The sequence below is a fragment of the Atractosteus spatula genome, chromosome 8 (assembly GCF_055471065.1).
Source record: "Atractosteus spatula isolate fAtrSpa1 chromosome 8, fAtrSpa1.hap1, whole genome shotgun sequence".
In the NCBI taxonomy this organism is placed as follows: Eukaryota; Metazoa; Chordata; class Actinopteri; order Semionotiformes; family Lepisosteidae; genus Atractosteus; species Atractosteus spatula.
The window spans coordinates 47,099,329-47,120,346 of NC_142713.1; the positions used below are offsets into that span (position 1 = coordinate 47,099,329).

The following is a 21,018-nucleotide window of genomic DNA, read 5'->3' on the forward strand; positions in this document are numbered from 1 at the left end:
CAGGTGATCAGGTCTGCAGTCGGTACGGACGCAGTTGCCAACACAATCCTTAAACCTGTCTCAAAACCAGCCACCCTGCAAGGACACTGACACATTTCACAGGCAACAAAGACTGGGACTTGGGTGCTCAGGCTGTAACCAAGTGAGGTTTAAAGCAGAAGAGGTCAGGAAAGGGTCACAGAAAAAAAAAGACTTACATCTAGAACGCCACAAGAATATTCTATGTGGTGCAACCCGAGAATGCACAGCTGAATTCCAAACAGTGCCTACAGTATTTTTTAAAAATTGTGGAAAATGCAGATACCCTACTTTGGGGGAAAAAAAAAGGCGAGAGAAAACTGTAAACCAATACCTTTAAAGCAACCTTTAAAACATGCACCATATTATAAAGTACTATTTCAACTTCAACAAGAGTGCAAGAGTCTAGTTTAAAGGCCCCAAACTGTTTAATATCTTTAATATTAATGGGAGGTCAGGCAGAGGGGCTGTACGGAAAGCTTCGAGTTTCTAGGGTACTTTTATAGATTTATATGGGCCACAATAACGTCTGTGTCTGTTAGATTCAATCCGGTAGCATGTTCGAAATTGTACATACGAACATGGAAGAGACCCAGCGGTTAATTAATGACAGACGTTTTCAACGTCACTTGCTTGGGAAAGCAGCAGATACGTTACATGTGAATGGGGATTCCGTTTAGCACTGTTTCGAAATGTAGCTTAATAAATACGTGGGTTGAATTTTTTTATGGAAGTTTTTTTATCACGAACAAAAAGAACGATGCCATTTTATGTATATTAACAAATCGCTGCATGTAGAATATTGCATGATTTTGTAGAAGAATGTCCCGGACTCGCAGATTCGCTGTAATGCCCCACTGACATTTTATTAACGTGGTAGTGATCTAATACACTAACATCACTTTCAGATTCTAGTTGAAAACTTCTGATGGCGATTTATTTACTGTATCTACTGAGAACCTCTCTTAAGAAAGGGGACACTACGTCTAAAATTGTAAATTTCATCCGAACTTGGTTCATTCCACGCGAAAGCGATCAGGATATGCATATTACAACAGAGCAGGATTATTTATTTAGACCGTTGTTCAAACATCCTTTTTCCTGTAATTATGAATATACAGACCAACGTAACAAAATTAAGTTCTCATCTTAATTTATCAAAATGATATTCAGCTGTTTAAATAAAACATAATTAAATCCTGATGTAAATAACTTAATATAGTGCTCAACTGAAGCGTGTTCTTTTCCGCTTTCAACCAAAAGGATCCTGGTGCGATTGTTTCGTTTCTTTCGTTAAAATGTACCTCGACAGACAGGCTATTAAACATACACTAGCCTAACCCTCCGTTTTCAGATATACCTAGGTAAATTAAGATGTGGCAACATATTTCGAGAAATCTTTAGAAACTATAAAAATCGTCTGCCGTAGTATGTTATCACAACATGGCTCAAGTGCACGTATATCTCTTTAGTTTAAGACATAATCGCTACAAGAGAGTAACATATTCATAGGCGCAAAACAGGCTTCTTGGAAACCCAAAGAAAATAGATTTACATTATTGACATAGATATTTTAAACCGGATCAACAAGAAAATAAATAAACACCGATATCCATTAAAAGACGTCAAATAACACGGATGGTTCAGTACAGAGACAGGATTTTGAATGTAACTAGAGAAAGTCGGCGTATTGTTCTTTCATTCAGCGATACATTGTAGCATTGTTGTGTCGAAACACGTAAACACGAAGAAATTGCGACTTACCAAAAAACGTGTTTTTTTAACAATCGGATTTCCCGACCTCGATGTTTCTACGGAGGCCGGATGCCGTCCTTACAAACAGTAGTTTCGTCTTGGGATTCGTTGCTTTTTTATCGCAGACTCACTTTAATCCGAGGAGAAAAACTCCGCCAAACATGGCTTGTACAACTCCAGATCGCTCCTACCGAAATCAAAACGCCGAGCTGAAATTTCGGTTATGCTGCTTGATACGCGTTACAGATGAAACTCCCACTGCTGGTCTTTAAGCAGACCTTGCGGTTTGAAAGCTGCTGGTATTCGTGAGTAATCCAGGAGAGAAGGGAAGACTGACTCCCCACATATTGACGCCTCCGCCTCAGAGTGACATCGAGAAGAATTCAGCTACTAAATAATTCTAGGCGGCTCAGTGGCACAGCGAGCAGCGCCGCCTATCACCTCGGTATGTGCAGAGCACAGCAGAAAGCGATGGCTGTTGTACAGCGACCCCTGGTGTGCAGAGCCTTCCACGAAGGTACGCGTCGATCAGCACACGTGTACGTCCTGTATTGCGCCCAAGCCACGTCTTGCTAAAGAAAAAAAACCCCGTCTTGCTAAAGCACAAGTGCGTAAGAACGAAAGCGATATCTTGTGTGAGAAGATTTCTTTTCCTATCCCTCTTTGGGCTTCAGTTTGAAGGCGGATCTGTGCATCTTTGAGTTGTATGCGTAAGGTTGCAAATAGATACATTTGCAAATATATACATACATTTCTTTTTCCTTTTCTTCTGATTATTATTATTAATAATAATAATAATGATCATTAATAATTGCTTACACTTATATAACGCTTTTCTGGACACTACAATCATAGTGCTTTACAGGTAATGGGGACTACCCTCCACCACCACCAATGTGCAGCATCCACCTGGATGATGTGACGGCAGGCATAGTGCGCCAGAACACTCACCACACACCAGCTATCAGTGGGGAGGAGAGCAGAGTAATGAAGCCAATTATTATTAGTAGTAGTAGTCGTAGTGGTGGTGGTGAAATTGGTATTGACAATATGCACAAAGATATTATCAGAACTATGTAAACATTACTTCAGATAAAGAATAAAGATATCCAAACTTTATCAAGTGGCCAGCTCAGATGTATTTGTTTTTAACCTTCAAAGAGAGAAAGCCATTTGATTGGTGCAAACTGAATGAAACCTCAGGGCTTATGGAACATGCACTTTGCAGAAAAGCACTGTAGGACATCTCCACTTTGCAATGAAACAGATGTGGCAGAGGCTTGAAGGAATGACCGTGCATGTTGAAGCAAGAAATGTTCATTAGCTTTCAGCCGAAAGTTAGCTTTCACTGCCCCTTACTTCAAAGGAAAACAAGTAAATTAAACTTGCCATTTTATGTAAAGTCACAAAACAAACTCCACATGCCTCCATGTGCTTAAAGGTTTCTGGTCAGGTTGAGGGAGCGCCAAATAAATACCTTCTCACTACTTATTTATGGACACTCTGCATGGGCTCTGCTTAACATTTCCAGTTAATTTAGGTCATACTGACTTCTTTTCAATAGAGTTTTTTTTAACAAAGCACCGTACAGTGTTTTGTGTGGATTCTGATTTTTCTGACGCAGTTACTGCCCTTGGCGGAGTCCTGAGTGGTTCAGCACAGGATCATTAATCACCATTTTCGGCTGCAGTTAAGGTTTACAAGCTAGAGAGACAGGCTTTATTTTGTTTTGAGTCATCACTCGTCTCCTCTTTCGGTGCCTCCGTTAGCTTGTCTCTTGTTGGCTTGCAAATGATTCCACTAATCCCCATAATTTCTCCCAAATGAAACTTTTTAAACTGTGTTTCTGCATGAAAACATATATAGATATTTAATATGAGTTCATATTTTGTACACTTTCTTCAGCAGCATGTACCAGTTCATTAGAAATGTATTGTAAACACATTGCAAAGGTTCTAAATGAGAAGAGGCCACTTGGCCCATCTGGCCTGTTTGATAGTTTATTGCTTATTGATCCAAAGATCTCATCAAGCCATATGCATGAGGTTACTGATGTATCGACTTCAACTAGATGGCTGTCCAGACTCCTGTAATCCTTTGGTTAAAGACAGGCCTCATGTTCTTGGTTTTAGAATTATTTTAGAAAGTATTTTCATGTTGTTTCACCTTGCATCTTTCTAGTTCGTGTTTTGCTGTTCTGATGAAGCCCTTTGTGAGCTTTAATACTAGTATCAGGTCCCCTTGCAGTCTGCGCTGTTCAGGACTAGAATGATTTAGTCCTTTCAGCCTGTCGGTGTAGGGCAGTCTTTTAATTCCTGCTATGCCTCTGATTGCTGTTCTTGAGACTGAGTCAAGGGCAGCAATATTTTTTTGTTACACGTGGACAAACATTTTACACCACATCCTAAATGAGGCCCAACTACTTCATTGTACACTTTTAACATAACGCTTTACACTTTTGACTATAAAGCATAAAATTTTGTTTGCTCTCTATTGCTTCTCCACATTGTCTAGGAGATGTAAATGATTAGTCAAAATAAACACCAAACTCTTTTTCACAAGCAGCCTCTTCTTGGTCATTGTTACATATTTTGTATTTATAGTTAATATTTTTCTCGATGATAACCTGCTACAGTTTGCTAATGACCTAAAACTTGGATGAAACGTTCCATCAGGTTTTAAGGGTAAATAAAAAGCCAGTGCCTTCTGAAAGTATTCAGCTTCTTCCTATGGTATCCTATTTTGTGAAATTACTTTATGATGCCTACAGCTTATGCAGATAGCTTATGCAGACTTTTTACTTAATACTTTAGGCAAAACATGAATGCTCAAACTGAAGACTTCTAAGGCCTAGATAGTTAAATGTAAGCAATACTGAAAAGAAAAACTAAAATATGGTGGGTGTATAAGTATTAAGACCTGTGAGCCCAATATCTGGTGGAAGTACTTACAACATATTGCAGCAATTACAGGCACCATTACATCAAGTCTTTTTGGGTAAGTCTCTACCAACTTTGCACACCTTCTTGGTGCAATTGTTGCCCGTTCGTCTTGAGAGATGTTTGAGGAAATCTGCCAAGTATCTTGGGTATCACTTAAGGACTACAGCGTTCAAATCTTTACACAGATTCTCAACAGGATTCAAGTCAGGATTTTGACTGGGCCACTCAAGGACATTATCTCCTAATGCTTAAGCCTCTCCAGTGTATCTTTACTCTCGTGCTTTACATCATTGTATTTGTGAAAGGTCATGTTTAGTCCCAGTTTTAAGGCTCCAGGAGACTGAAACAAGTTTCCCTTTTGTCTTCGTCTGTACTTTGCTCTATCACTCTTTCTTTCCTTCTTGCTCATCTCCATAGCACAATGTTACGACCACCTTGCTTGACCATAGGGATGGTATTGACTGAGAGATGCACTGTGTTGGGTTTACTTTGAAAGTTAAGCTTGGTATTTAGTCCAAGAAGTTCTCATTTAGTCTCTTCTGACCAGAGAACCTTCATGCGGATTTTGAGCTGGTTTGTTAATGGCTTGTATAATGCTTTCAATACAACGTCTTCCTTCTTGCCACCCTACCGTACAGGCCAATTTTGTGAAGTGTTTTGAATATTTTTCATCTATCTTCTTTACATCAGCCATTGAACTCTGTAGCTTAAAAAGTTGATGTTGGCCTCACAGTGGCGTCCCACACCAATTTCCTACTTCTCAAACTCCTCAGTTTGAAGGGCCTGATCTAAGCAGTATCTGGGTGATATGAAGCATGTTTCATTTCTTGATTCTTAATTATTGTGTAGATTGAATAGCACAGGGATATTCAGAGAGCTGAATATTTGTGTACCTTTCTCTTGATTTAATTACATTTTTCCCTGACTTGTTTTAAAAGATCTTTAGTCTTCAAGGCTAAGGCTGAGCCTTTGCTTGAAATTCACTGCCTGATCAAGAAACCTCCCCAGAGAGAGACCCGTGTGTTTATCATGAAACCATGAGAGCCACCATTTTTGCACACAGCCAGAGGCCTCTTAACTTCTGCTGTGACTTATTTAATTAATTGTATGCACCAAAATTAATTAAGGATTGTCAAAGCAAAGGGTTTGAATCCTTCTGCAAAAACATTACTTTTTTATTTTTCTTCAATATTCTTCTTTCTTTTTGTTTTTTGCTCTGAATGTGCAGGGTAGGTCATGTGCATAACAAATATTAATACAGTAGCTACTCCAAAGGGTCATGACATGTCATAAGGTTTAAAACCAACAAAATGTAAAAATTGTACAAGGGTCTGTATATTTGTGTAAGCTACTGTAAATATGATATAAAATCTGTAACTAATAAGGATCACTGACACAGCTTTGTTATCAGTATTGAAGTGAATAGAAGATGTGGGTGTACTAACAGCAATTGATATACTGTATATATTTGAATTGTGCTATTGTTTTGTGCTCTTTAGGAAGCTTTTCATAACACTGTCATGACATGCACTGATGGAAACAGTGGGGGGTACTGGCACCATAATATTATTTTACCCTTTTTTTAAAAGGTAAAATACTTATTTAAACAAGTCATGTAAACAATATGCTAAAGACAACTGTCAGGACACCATTGTCAGCTGGTTCCTAAATATCTATTGTTCACATAATTTCAGCTAATACTTTTATTGAGAGAAATATAAAGAGTAAGGACTGCATCATACTGTAGCAGCTGGTAAGTGTTACTTAATTTAACAATACAGAGAAACATTACATTGCGTTTTGTGATCCATGTCAGATTTTATCACAGTCCTCTCGGGGGAAGCTTGACCTGTGTGTAGGACTGAAGTAAGAACTTTGACAACCTGTGATTTAAATAGGCCATTACAGTCAGACAAGTGAAGCCTTTTATCTGTAACAGCAGACAGATCAGAAGAGGGCTGAGCCTGCAGACAGTCGTGCCACAAACGCGTGATTCGCCACACCTGGACCTTGACAAGAGGCACAAACTGTATGTGAACAAAAGGAGAGGAGCATTTATAGTAGCCTGTATCTCAAAGGCAAGGGTACTTTTTCTGCTTTTGACTGTATAGAGAATTACTGTCCATTTGGAGAGAATGATATTTCACGTGTGCACTGGGGGCCCTAAGGTAAAAAGAATGGATAATTCATGCTGTGAACAGGAGCTTAGGGACTGAATGTTGTCAATCAATGGCAATTGCAAGGATGTCAATTATACATGCCCACATGTGGGTTGCAATTAGAGAGCAGCTCATCAGGGAGTTTGGACCTATCTGTGAGGTCACTAAAGGAGACAGCATGCAGGACTTTATTTACTATCAGAAGGATGCTCTACAATATCAGTGGCCCCACAGATATCCAGCTACGAATATTTTAAAGTGTAATCCAAACCACTGTTTTACATGGGAGAATAGTAAGGGGTCCAATCTAAGACCAGGATTGTTACAGCATGCCGCCCACCAGGAAGGCAGGTGATACAGACCCAAGAGCAAGGGCATCACAGTCCAGGGATGCTATTTACATTAGGGAAGGAAACAGGACAGAAAGTCAAGGACAGGGCAGGGCTGGTCGGCCTGCGCCTGGAGCCGGACAGGACGGGCGCACGCAGTTGGGGTCGTCCACCAGGGGGCACACCAGGGACTGGGCTGAAACGGGCACAAGCTCTCAGGGGGTCTCGTCCAATCACCTGGCTGAGCGGGGCTGTCAGGGTGGACTGGACAGGCGCGGCAGGGACCGGGCCGAGCAGTGTGCCCACTGAGGTCCAGGTGCGGTGCACAGTCCCAGGGACAGGCCAGGACAAGGGGGCAGGCAGGCCGAAGCACAGTCCTGATGCCGGGCAGGAGTGCAGACTGGGCTGGAGGGTCAGCTCCCAGAGCCGGCCTGGATGGGCGGTGAACCAGATGCTGAACTGGGCCTGGGTGGAACAAGAGCACACTGTCAGAATGGGTCGCAGAGGGCGCTCCCAGGACCGGGCTGAGCAGGGTGTGAGCTGTCAGGGAGGTGTTCTCCTGCGGCCGGGCAGAACAAACACACGCAGTCAGAGCGGGTCACAGAGGGTGTGCTCTGGACCAGGCTGAGCAGTGCGCCCCTCGAGGCCCGGTTCCGGTGCAACGCCCTGGCCACACTGCCACCCCCAGCAGGCTGGACCTGCTCTGGAGGGCACAGCGACAGACAGGGTCCCCAGGCGGATTCCGGGTATGTCGGGGAGCAGGACAAAGGGGCGGGGCTGGAACAACAGCTACAGCACACCCCGCCACTTCACAGCAGGGCCGACGTAACAAGGATTACACAAAAAGGGGCGAACATCCCATAGAAGAGTTCTGTAAGAACAGTTTTCACGTGCAATGAAAAACACAGAAAAATTAGGCCAAAATTAGGCAGATACTCATGGCTAATTAATGTAAAGAAGACAGTCACAGCGATAAAATATTGGCTACACCTAGAAGGCAGTGTCCACAAGTTCTGCCATCACAGGGCCCTGCCAAGTAAAGAGCTGAACTCAGAGAAAAACCGCCTCAGCCATCTGGTCCTGAAGATCACGAGACACACCGACACCAGCCAGCCTCAGGACAGAACTGCCAAAACAATTCAGGCACGTTACAGCACAAACAAACAACACCACCTTACCCACTGGAACACACATATTGTACAAACACAACAGACTGCAAGGATGCCAAGACCTAAAAAGGGAAAATATCTCATCAGGGAGAGAAAGGACAAGGGGAAACAGACACAGACAAAGCACAGGCTCAATGGCCACAGACATTGGGCAACACGGGCAGGTCTGGAGGATTAGGCTACTTGGCTGATGTTAGGAAGAAGTGGAGACAGAGAATGTACTTTCTGTTACAATGTAAATCATAGTTGAGGATTAATCAACTATTGATTAATGAATCAAATCCCAGAATTCCTGTACCTGCCAGAATCACAACAACAAGCAATCCTACTTGGGGAGAGGGGAGGGAACGCCATGGTACTGACAGCTCTGCATGTGATCTCCTGGCACAGCCTGGGGAACAGAGAAAGAGATGCTCAAACAGTACAATTTATGTTACTGTATTGTTGTACATGTTTGTAAATGTCCTGCTGATTCCTGTTGATCTGGCAATACTGTAACACAGCAGCCATGGCATAATTCAATAAAGCTTTTTGAATTTTATAAATTAGTAACCCAAGATGTGTTGTTAATGATCTCATCCACACCTGGCACATACAGTATGACATTGTTTTCAGGTTTAGCAACTACATTACCTACTTACTGTATATTATACAGTGCTTGTATAATTTACAAGTACTTTGTACTTTGAAGGGGGTGGTGGTATGCACAAAATATATAGCCATTTTTACGTGTTACAATTTCATAAACATACATTAAAAGACATAATCATTGAATTTTATTTTTGACGAGCCATGTTTCTAATTTAAACTTAATTTCTGCTCTAGATCGGTATAAAGTACAATAAAGCGCCACAAAAGCGCAATTAGAGTAAACTAAATTATATGTCAATACTAAATAGTATTTTTTAATTAAAAAACAAATAGCCCGTGTTGTTTTTGATCGTGTATTTTTTAATTAATTCTAAAATTTTGTATATAAAAGCGGCTGTACTGGTTTAGTCACATGGTGTTACAGGCAACTTGGCAACAACTTGTTTATCCGTAATGTCTACCCTAGACTTTGATCAGATGAGCAAAAACTTCAAACTGAAATCTGTAGGCGGAAAGGGGGGGATGAATTTTGCTATCGGCGTTAGTTTTATTATACGATATTTCGTTGTGTTGTACTGAAATGTCTCGAGCCGCCGATCGACTCAAGATAGTTATTCATCATTTGGATCGCCCGAAGCCCCAGCTTGTATCCTTTTCTTATGGCATTTGATTAATACGAAAAAGAAATAAACGAGCGAGACGCGCACCCCGTAATGTGTCGAGTCATTGTGGACACTGACATATAAGCGAGTCCGAGGCATGGCACCACGGTGCTCAAAACAGGCCGCCTTGTCTTTCCAGTTGCAGAAAACGCATAATCTGTTAAGGCGATTTAAAGTATTTTAACCATTATAGGTATTATTTCTGTTCTAACATTTTCTGCAGCGTAATCACATAAAAATACGTAATTGGTTTATTGCAAATTTCCCAAAGCGAAGCGACCCGTAATTTGTAATGAGTAGTTTTTTTGCAGATGACATGTTTAAAGCTAGGTGATTTGTAATATTATTGTTAAATAGTCCTTTATAACCACCTTATCTACAATTATTTGTGTAGTAACTGGAAACCTGTTACTGTCAATTGTTCAGTTTTTGAATAATTATTTACTCCTGCGACACTGTGTGTGTTTTTATAGGGATTAATATACAGTAGGGAGAACAAAGAAGTACAGGTGAATTATTTTAAAAGTTCATTGCACTGTACCTTGCTAGGAAAAAAGTACTGATCATGGATGGGTGCTATACAGTTAGGTATCAAAAGTAAATGTTACGTACTGTACCAATAGTGTGTTTTAGATCTGTAAGTTGTAATACAGTACAAGTTGAAACGTGTTTGTGAAAACACTGACCAAAGTTGTTATATTGCAAAGCCTTACTTTTTGTTGCTAGTAGTGATATTATTTGAATACAAGAAATGCAAACATACTGTTAGTACCCTTTAATAAAAAAAAAATGGAAATGGGAATACCAAAATAATGTATACCTAGTAAATACCTAGGAAAATGTGTTTTTACTAATAATAACCCAGACTTACCGTAGATGTCTTTTATTTACATATTTAGTATTACTAAATATTTAGTAATTATTTAGTAATAACTAGAATTATATGTCTTTTATTCACATAAAAGCACATATATTAAAAGGTAGTTAGAGTGTACAGTATGTAGTCTAGGTGTTTGCACAGTTAAAAAAATTCAGCTTATTCCATTAATCTTAACATTAAGTCAAAGACAGTTTTTGGCACATCTGCACAATCGGTGTCATGTCACCATCCTTCAGCGTTCCGGTAAGTTATGTAATCACCAGAGGTATGCGGTGTTCTGGAGGATATGATGGATGATAACATTTCGCTGAAGTATATAGTTCAGTCGGTTCAAATATGACAGTATACAGTTATAAAGAGTCCATAGCACCTCAGATTTCATCGCATCCTGAAACTGTGTCATTTTAAGACAGCATACAGCATGCAGCATGTTGACATTCCAGGGACATACCCGTCCCTGTCCTCTTGAACCAGTCTGTTGTTCGAATAAACGAAAGGTTACAAGGGAGAGGAGGCCGTCCGGCTCATCTTACCCTCTTGGTAGCTCGTAGCTAATTGATACACGGATCGCAGCCAGCCTTTTCCCGAAGAAACCAAGGTATCGGCTTCAACAACACGGCTGGTTCTGTGTTTCACGCTTGCTGGTTCAAGGTAGAGTTCAGGTAACGAGTTCCAAGTGTTTTTGTAGTTTCCACCCTGCCCACCATGGAGTTCGGAAAAAATCGAAAATGCGCATTACGTGGAAATGATGGTACTGGGATGCGCCTGAAAAGTTGTAGTTTGTTTGAAAAACAGTGGTATAAATAACAAATGCAGGCATAGTAGTACTCTTCACATAATTAAGGGTTTAAAAAACTAACCTAAGTAGTGTATGGTTTTTAATAAATTGCAAACATCATGTACTCCAGGGGTGTCCAGTCCTGCTCCTGGAGGTCTAGGGTATCTGCAAGTGTCAAATCCCTTTAAAACAGCAGCACCTGAGGCTTCTGGGTAAAACCGCTAGGTTGGCCCATTTACCTCAGTAGCCAGCTGGTTTGGCTCTCTAAGAACATAAAAACACACAGGCACAGGAACCAGACTGAACTCCCCTGTTGTTGTACACTATGAGGATAACACCAGTGAAGTAACAGACATCTGTTCCCTGTTGCAGCTATACCCTGGACACGGACATTCTGTCTCCTGAGCAGAGATTGTTTTATGAGTCAAACGGATATCTGCTCGTTAAGAATCTGGTATCCGATGAGGACATCGACAAGTTCAGGCAAGTTGAAACGACAGGCTGCAATTAATATTTGGAAATGTATGCCGCTATTTTTTTATATTTAACCTTTATACTGTACCAAGTTCTATAGTAGCAGTCTCCTGGCCCTTTTATTGGATATGTTTGTCACTTTCTCTTTCTCAGTTATTATTGAGGAATATAAGGAAATAGGGGCAGGAAGGTGGCACCGGGGTTAGTATTTCTGCCTCGCAGTGCTGGGGCCATGGGTTCAATTCCGGGACTGGGATGTGACTTGTGTGAAGTTTGTTTGTTTGTTCTGTCCGTGTTCACTTGGCTTCTCCAGTTTTCTCCCACATTCTGAAGACATATTGGTAGGTTAATTGCTATCTGGGAAACCTGGCCCTGTGTGTGTGTGTCTGTGTGTGCCCTGTGATGGACTGGTGTCCCAAGCAGGGCGTATCCTACCTTGTGCCCGTTGCTTGCCGGGATAGGCTCCTTCTCCCTTGTGACTCTTAATTGGGATAAGCAGTTGTGGATTGATAAGGAAATACAACAAATTCAATTGGCTTTGCTAGTAAAATCAATGGGAGTGCCTCTTCTCAACACAATAAGCTTTGCCAAGCTCATCGTGCTGGTCCAACATCTGCTAATATGTTATTTCTCTGGACACCACCAGAATTTGTAATCACCAACAACTTGCTGAACACAAGGATTTCAAGGTCATTCACTAAAGATGATAGCAAAAACAAGAGAGAGTCAAAGCCATGACATCTCCCAGATAAAGTACTGATCCTTTAAAAAAGTAATAGCAATTCTAGTATTTTTATCCTCTTTATCTTTATTTTTAACACACAAGTTAAAAACCTAGCATTTTAAATTTTAAAATATTTTTTGTCATTGTCATTGACTTTAATAATGGGTGCAGGAGTTGTAGTATTTTTTCAAGCTCCTTTATAGTCTTAAATATACAACTACTATGTTATTTTATTACTTTTTTTTCCAAATTACTTAAACAAGGAAAACCAGAATGAGATACAGAACACGTCTTTGTAATCAGTCTAGCTAATGAAGCCATTCTCCTCCGGTATTTTCCCCTGTGACCAAATTCTAGATTGCAAAGGGGACAGATCCTACACAGCTTCTTGTTCTGTTGTCTTCCAGAGAGGAGTTTGAGAAGATCTGCAGGAGGGAGGTTGAAGTGCCTGGGCTGTTGGTGATGAGGGACATTGCCATTGCTAAATCCGAGTTTGTTCCCGACCAGAAAGCAGTGTCCAAACTACAGGACTTCCAGGAAGACCCAGAACTCTTCAGATTCTGTGTTCTTCCCCAGGTTAGAATGTGCGGCAGAGGTGGATGTGCACACATTGTGTTGTAACTATCGTGATCTTTACAATCAAGTGTACAGAAACTAGTTACTGATCTGAGCTCAGTCATCATGTTTCTGATTGCAAGGAACAATTCTGAAACTACAGGAGTTTAACGCTGTGTTTATCTAATTTGTTTGTAACCTGCATCTTGATTGTACAACTTGTACAGTGTTTCCTGGATAAATTCCACAGTTCCCCCATAATTAAGTGATGAAGTACTTTCTTACCTCTCCATGTGATGTGCTGTGGATGGCGAATAAAGGTTACAGTATGTTAGTCAGGTGGGTGCTGCATTTCAGTGATTCATAAGTGAAACTTTGGGAAAAGTGTTATACAAGTACAAGCAACTGTTATTATTAAAAAGTTGGGTTAGCAAAGCAAATATGGATAAAAACACACATAAACGTAGAATGGACAGTGAAAAAATATTTGTAAAATTAAAAGTAGGGACAAAGCCTCACTTACAGAGCTGTAGCCTGCACTGTCTGACATGGCAGTGGGAATATGATAAGAAACAGCTCTGTTGAGCTTACTGTATATCTGCAAAGGCAAAGCCTAATTTCCAGAGAACTGAGAACAAAAATGATGTTTTACAGATTATTTTACAAGCAGTGTTGAAGATTAAAAATGGTGGTATTTTTATGTAAGATTTATTTTAATTAACTTCTAGGTGTACAGCCTTTGACGCAAGCAGGGAACATATTAATATTGTTTTCACTCTGAACTGAGTCAAAGACGTCAAGTCCATTTTTAGTAAAAAATCTAGACGAACTTTCCTTTCCTTCAGACTCTGTTTTGTGCAATTTAGGCTAATCCCTTGCATTTCTCTTTTTAACTAATCCGTTGTGATGGACACACAGAGGTGTTTCAGGCAAAATAAATGACGTGGTGGATTTGTTGCTAATGTCGTATTCTGGACCCTAGGCAGCACGTTAATCATATTCAATTCCATTTGTAGATCGTGAAGTATGTGGAGTGCTTTACAGGTCCAAACATCATGGCTATGCATACTATGCTGATCAATAAACCTCCTGACGCAGGTGATGTCTGACGCTTGTTCATTTATGACATAAAGCTAACAATTGCTTACCTACTGTTATTTCCCAATGCCACAATCGTCACTGTGAATAATTAAGTTTCATACTTTATTATCATAACAACTAATCGCATGGAATTTGGTTCAGTGAACTCATACAATTAAAGCCACACAATACAGATATACTGTACTACATAAAGCAGCATCTATAATCAGCCTGATTTGTATTTTATGTCTTTAATTATATGAAGTACATTCACAAGCCTTCCTAAACACATACCAGAAATAAAATATATAACAGTAAAACAAAGCGGTTTACCCCACAGGAGACGCCAGGTGGTGCAATTTTGATGGCAGGTTGTCCACTCGTTTCAGGCAAGAAGACCTCCCGACACCCCATGCACCAGGACCTGCACTACTTCCCCTTCCGGCCCTCTGACCGCATCGTGTGTGCCTGGACGGCCATGGAGAGGGTGGACCGCAGCAACGGCTGTCTGGTGGTGCTGCCAGGGACTCACAGGGGGACCCTGAAACAGCACGACTACCCGGCATGGGAGGTGCGCTTCGCTGCTCGGCACAGGCCCCCGCACAACATGTGTTTCACCCTTCCACCCCGTCGAGCTGGCCCTCAGGGGTCTGTCAGGATCCAAGCACAAGGGGCTGTGGTCACTTGGTTTCTCCCTGGCCTTTAGCCTTCTGGGCAGGGTGCGGTGAGGCAACTTCATCCCACGGGACAAGTAAAGGTTCACTCCATGTTGAAACGAGAAGAAGAGAAACACAACGTTTCGGCTGTGGAGCCTTCTCTCCCTTTTAGGTCTCCCGAAGAAGGCTCCACAGCCGAAACGTTGTGTCTCTTTTCTTCTCTTTTCAGCATGGAATAAACCTTTACTGGTTCCTTTGCAGCCTGTGCTCGCTGACGCAGGTACACACCTGAACTACTTCAACTTCTTACTCTCTCTCAGCTGTGTAAATACCAGCGGCCAGGTATATAAAGTGTTTTTTTAAGTTTAAGGGTTTTGCTCAAACACCTTGTTAAACTGGAAGCTGTACGCTTGTTAAGGAAAATAATGCAAAATGTAATACTCACTGTGTTTAAATAGTCAAAGAGCACCCAGCGTCAGAGCTACTGTGCCCTTCTCTTTGTGTCTTTGTGTCCTCAGCAAAGCCTGGTAACCTAAGAAATGAGCTGTCCTTTCCCTGCTCACTTCATTTAGCTTTTAGCCCTCTTGAATGGGTTGTCGTTTCACGTCCATTTTTGTCTCTCCCTCGTTACTCAGGGTGGCGTGAATAAGATGTACCATGGTGTTCAGGATTATAGCCCCGAGCATCCTAGAACGCATCTTGTAATGGAGAAAGGGGACACGGTGTTCTTCCACCCACTTTTAATCCATGGATCAGGGATGAACCGCACCCAGGGATTCAGGAAGGTAAGTCCCACCGAAGTGGTAATTTCAGCAACGTTACTGCCTTATAGCACTGCCTTTTGTAGACCAAAGGTAAATAAAAGCTGAAAACCAGTATGAAAACTTATTCTAAATATTGGAGTAGTGCCAAGAATGTGGTTGACTTTTTCCATATGTCTAAAGTATTTGCTATAATAGGGCCCATTCAACAAGAGACAGTCCCACCTTTAGGGGCGAAAAATCCTAAAGATTTTAGGAGATCCCAAAATCTAATCAGTTTAGTCAGTGCCTTCTCAGCTGGGTGCCTGGCAACCAGAATCTAACCGAGTCCCGAATAATATTTAAAATGAGATCAAATCAATCCAGCAACCTTGGGGATGCTGGCCAGGCCATGTCTTAAACCCCCTGTTTGCTGACCCTTTTCAATAAAAGTAGTTGTAATAGTTCATTTATTGAAAGTATTTTGGTGGGAGTAAAATAAGGCTGGCAGAGAGTACAGATTGATCTCAAGCCATGATGACACAAGAACAGAAGAAAGCTTAAACACCACAGGAGGCCCTTTGGCCTGTCTAGCCTGCTTGTTACTGTATTTACAGTAGGTAACTGCTCTGAGGACCTCATCATGCTGTTTCTTGAAAGAAGCCTGGGACTCGCCTTCAGCCAACCATATGGCAGGATAGCCTTTTCCACATTCCCATTATCCATTGTCTAAAGAAGTGCCTCCTGCTCTTAGGTTGAACTGTATTTCCATGTAATTTTCACTGTCTAAGGACATCAGATCAATTCTTTACTGAATTTCTGAACTTTCTGAATATTGGTGGTAATCCGAATGCATAAGGAGAAAATGTTTTTTTACAAATGGGATTGAATAGCAAAATCGGGAGAACAGGAGGATGCGCTGGCTATATGTTGATTTGATTTCATTTCATCAGTTTAGGAATGTTCAATTACTGACTTCACCCTTCAGGTTAGCTCTTCCTGATAGTGTTTGGTTGTGTAGGGCTTTTGATTTTGATCAAACTTTTGATCAAGGTATGCATTTAAAATAAAAAAGGAATTTTATACAAGATGAAAATACTGCATTTACAAGATAATATAGTATTTCCATAAAAGTGCAAGTAATTAATTTAGTACAATGTATTAAAAACTGTCTGGTGTGTACTTTCAATGTTCACAAGACACAATAGTGTTCCATATGGTCCCAGCTATATGTGTTCCAAATATTGTTGGTTCATTGCGCTCAGTTTTTGGAATACTGTCGTTTGAATAAGTCAAACAACTCTATAAGCCTAATAATAAGTCTACAGTATATGGTCTAACTCTATAAGCCTAATCTATATCAGTTGCCATATTGTTTCAGCCCTTTGACAGACGAGAAGGAGCTGTTTTTCCCATGGCTGTGTTTTTCCATGTAGTGTCTTAGGTAGACTGACCTGTAATTTAAATTTATGTAATTAATTTCAGGTTCTGTATTCAAAGTAGTGAATAAAGTTTAACATTCAGCAGATACCGGAATTTTGTTTTTAACACATCAGCTCAGCACTGTATTTTGTTCTGTATTTTCAGGCCATATCCTGTCATTATGCAAGTGCTGACTGTTACTATATTGATGTGAAGGGAACAACCCAGGAAAACATCGAAGAGGAAGTAAAGGGCATTGCTTTACGAAAGCATGGCCTTGGCGATGATATTACACTCAAGGTAAAGAGCATTCACATCTATACTTAACACAAAACTGAGAGAATACTCTTACTGAGCACAAGAGAACTGATTCTACAGGAATACGTTTGGTTCACTTTTTTGATACCAGTTGCTTTACCATTATAACACAGAGCAGCAAATCATAATTTACCAAAGATCACTGTACCAGATTTGTAGTACCACATATAACAACATATTACATTTATAAGACATTACAAAACATATTGCACACAAGTGAATTGTAAAGGTCAGAAATTGTGTTTATCCTTGCCATTTGCATTGCCAGCTTTAACGGATAGTGGAACAAAGGAATGTTTGTATCTGTTTGACTTACATTTGGGAACCCTAAAACGTTTGCCAGAAGGAAGATGTTGGTTTTCAGAATTGAGGATGTGGGAAGGATCTGATATAATTTTTTCTGCCTGTTTCATTATGGCTTTTTCAAAGATTGTCTGCAGGGAGGGGCGTGGTTTCACACCCATGACCTTCAAAGCTGTTTGGACGAGACGTTCAAGCTGTTTGGAATTTGCCATCTTAATTGAACTGATAAATTACCAAACCACACTGTTATACCATATCTGATAATGCTCTCGATTATAGTATGGTAAAAGAGTAACATTATTTCCTATATAACCCAAAACACTCTTAGTCTTCGCAATAAATATAAGCACTGCTAAACTTTGGAGCAAACACTCTCAACATGAGTAGTCCAGCACAGGTTACTGTTGTTGTCTATGTGTACTCCTAAGTACTTATATGAATCAACCTGAGTGATAGGTTCGTTGTGGATTAGTGAGCGTGGATATGTGAGTGATCACCAACTGCTCTGGGAACAAAAGCTATTTCTTTTGTTTTATTAACATTCATAATTAGGCTCTTGCTGTCACACCATTGCACAAACCTTTGGATTTCTGACATGTACACAGATGAACTGCTTCCTCTATGCATTAAGCCAAGAACAGCTGTATCATCTGAGAATTTGAAAATGAAGTTGATTTGACTAGTGCTCGTACAATCATTTGTATAAAGTGTGAACAGAACTGGAGAGCTCACACAGCCCTGAGGGGCACCTGCGCTAATGGATCATGACTCCGAAAGAGTTTTATTAACCCTTTTGTTTAAAATGAGTGATACCATCTTAAAATGTAGTGGTTAAAAGGCATCGGGGTCCTCTAGGTGTTTTAAGAATCAGATGCATAATGCTGTTAATTGCATAATCGGTGCCACTCCGGTGTTTGTATACACACTGATATGGATCCAGTACAGTGTTCACTTCTGAGCACAGCATGGATACCATAATTCTCTCCAAACATTTCATAACAACAGATGTCAGTGCTACCAGTCTGCAGGCATTTATTATCTGAGGGACAAGGCTTTTTGGGTACTGGCACGATTATTGCTTTTTTCCACAGCGCTGGAACAGAGTGAGAGTCAACAGACTTCTGAAAGATGGGGCACCATGCTGGTGTTAATTCTTCAGTGCAATTTTTTAAAAGAGAGGCAGAGATGCCATCGGGACCTGTTGCCTTTTTCGCACATACAGTATGTGCTTGAAAGATTGTGAGGTTGTCTGCAGACTTATTACAAGCCTACCAGTACTACTGTCAGCTGTGATAGTATCTAATATACTGTACTATCACATGTACCAGAGAAGTCCTGTGGCTCAAACCTCAGATAAAAGTCATTCAGCTTGTTTGCTTTAGCCAGCTCATCCATTGTATGGAAGCTCTTCTTTGAAGAATTCATGTTTGTGAGTGTTTTCGTTGTTTGCCACAGCCTCCTGGAGTTCATTGTTTCAAAGTCCCTCTCCATCGTCTTCTTCATGATCAAGTTCATGTTTATTTGTCAATCCAGGCATATACAAGTATACAGAGGAGCGAGACATCATTCTCCAGGTCTACGGTGCGAATACAGACAAGACACTGACAAGACAATGCTATAGACAATGTAGACATAGACATTTCTGACAGGGTACATAAAGTGCAATGTGCGTAGTGCAATTTACTTTACAGGATTGTGCAAAGAATACACCAGACAGTGTGCCTGACATTAGGCAAAAAAGAACTAAGTTTCCAGATTTGGAGTAGGTGCAGTATGTACCACGGTGTTGAGGAGCCTGACAGCCTGTGGAGAAAAGCTGTTACGGAGTCTGGTGGAGCTGGCCTGTATACTGCGATACCTTTTACCAGATGGTAGGAGGGCAAAGAGGTAGCAGGAGGGATGGGAGGAATTGTTCACAATACTGGAGGCTTTGTGTGTGCAGAGTTTGTGGTAGATGTCCTGAATGGACGGAAGGGAGGCTCCAATGATGTTTCCTGCTGACAATTCGTTGCAGTCTGAGACCTTACAATTCCTAAACCAAACAGTGATAAAGTTTGTCAAGATGCTCTCGATGGTACCTCTATAGAATGTGGATAGTATGGGGAGGGAAGGTTTGCCCTTCTCAGTCGTCGCGTGGAGAAGTGGAGAAGTTGTTGTGCTTGTTTAGCTAGGGAGGTGGTGTTGATGGTCCACGTGAGGTCATCTGTGATATGCACACCAAGAAACTTAGTACTTCTAGCTGTCTCCACAGGGTAGCCGTTGATGTGCAGTGGGGAGTGATCAGCGCGGGCCCTCCTGAAGTCATTTATCATCTCTTTTGTCTTATCGACATTCAGAGACAGATTGTTGTTTAAGCACCAGTCTGCTAGTTGCTCCACCTCCTCGTTATTACTAATGAGGCCCACCACTGTCGTGATGATTCCTTGCATCACAGATACTGTACCAGATTTGTAGAACCACAGGTAATGTACCAGATGTGTAGTACCACAGATCAATGTGCCAGATACTGTACATAGATTTGAATTTGTTAGTATAGAAGAGAGTTTGCATGTGACTCTGTCTCTTGTCTTTCAGGACACATGGGCTTTCAGAGGGCGCCTTGTAAAGGGGGAGAGGACCTCACTGTGATCACGCTTGCCAGACCAGGCCTTGAATAATGAACGACTTATTTGCATGTTCTGCATTTATAAAAAAATCTTCTCTATTAGTCATTTTAAAAATTTCCAATAATTTATAACTCTGCCTTGTCATTTAAATTCTAGTCATTTGTAATATCCTTAATAACTCTAAGCATTATATCAAAGTGCCAGGAATACAGTTAAAGTATATGTAGAAACATGTATGCATGTATTTGTAGATTCATAAAACTTAATAGTAGAAATGTGAACCATTTTTTAATAGTAGTGTTGTGAAAAATCTTGCCTCAAGATTTAGCAACTACTTCTTTTCATTCTAGAGTTATAATTTGTAGAAACAAACTAATATTTCAAATTAAATAATACAGTACTATTGGGAGAGGGTTAATGTAATGAGGGGAAAGTAGGTAAAAAACCAAAAGAGGCAGGTTATAAATAAATGTTTTAACATAATTCTGCTAGAATTCATAAAGTGATCTAAAAGTTACAGAGGATTGTTGGAAGGCACTAAAATTACTGTAGATAGCAAGAATGCACTTTAAACAATGTGTGTATTGTTTGTATTTTAAAATCATAAAGAGATTTTGCAAAGAGCTTTTGAGAGTTCTCGTGACTGGGCTTTTCATTATTTTTTTTTAATTGTAAGTCAACAGGATTTGATTTAGTTTAGTGAATGGCATGGTGTAGTACTTAGGATTGCCACCTTGCAGTGCTGGGGCCCTGGGTTCATTTCCAGACCTGGGCGCTGTCCGTGTGAAATTTGCATGTTCTCCCCATACATATTTCTCCCACAGTCCAAAGACAGGCTGGAAGGTGAATGACTCCTG

The 21,018-nt window shown here is 40.6% G+C and overlaps 2 protein-coding genes across 2 annotated transcripts in view; one reads left to right on the forward strand and one right to left on the reverse strand.

Moving 5' to 3' along the window:
- The window catches only part of cdk17 (cyclin dependent kinase 17), an 87,924-nt gene extending 85,785 nt beyond the window's left edge, over positions 1 to 2,139 (reverse strand). The window contains exon 1 of the mRNA XM_088924210.1: positions 1,783 to 2,139. The gene's annotated coding sequence lies outside the window, so the exon portion shown is untranslated. The remainder of the gene's footprint in view (positions 1 to 1,782) is intronic.
- A 7,259-nt stretch (positions 2,140 to 9,398) lies between these two features.
- phyh (phytanoyl-CoA 2-hydroxylase) lies at positions 9,399 to 20,785 on the forward strand. The gene is made up of 9 exons (XM_088923920.1): positions 9,399 to 9,609; positions 10,693 to 10,748; positions 11,656 to 11,770; positions 12,893 to 13,057; positions 14,053 to 14,134; positions 14,506 to 14,687; positions 15,408 to 15,557; positions 17,100 to 17,234; positions 20,130 to 20,785. Exons 1-9 carry the CDS (start codon positions 9,544 to 9,546, stop codon positions 20,181 to 20,183), a joined length of 1,005 nt encoding a protein of 334 aa, XP_088780046.1. The 5' UTR covers positions 9,399 to 9,543; the 3' UTR covers positions 20,184 to 20,785.
- The last annotated feature ends 233 nt before the right edge of the window (positions 20,786 to 21,018 follow it).

Excerpts from the sequence above, each read along its gene's own strand:
- phyh (XM_088923920.1), top strand. The coding sequence starts at position 9,544 with ATGTCTCGAGCCGCCGATCGACTCAAGATAGTTATTCATCATTTGGAT. Across the intron at positions 11,771-12,892 it reads ACATCGACAAGTTCAGGCAA|GAGTTTGAGAAGATCTGCAG; the intron begins GTTGAAACGACA and ends TCTTCCAGAGAG. Across the intron at positions 14,688-15,407 it reads ACGACTACCCGGCATGGGAG|GGTGGCGTGAATAAGATGTA; the intron begins GTGCGCTTCGCT and ends CTCGTTACTCAG.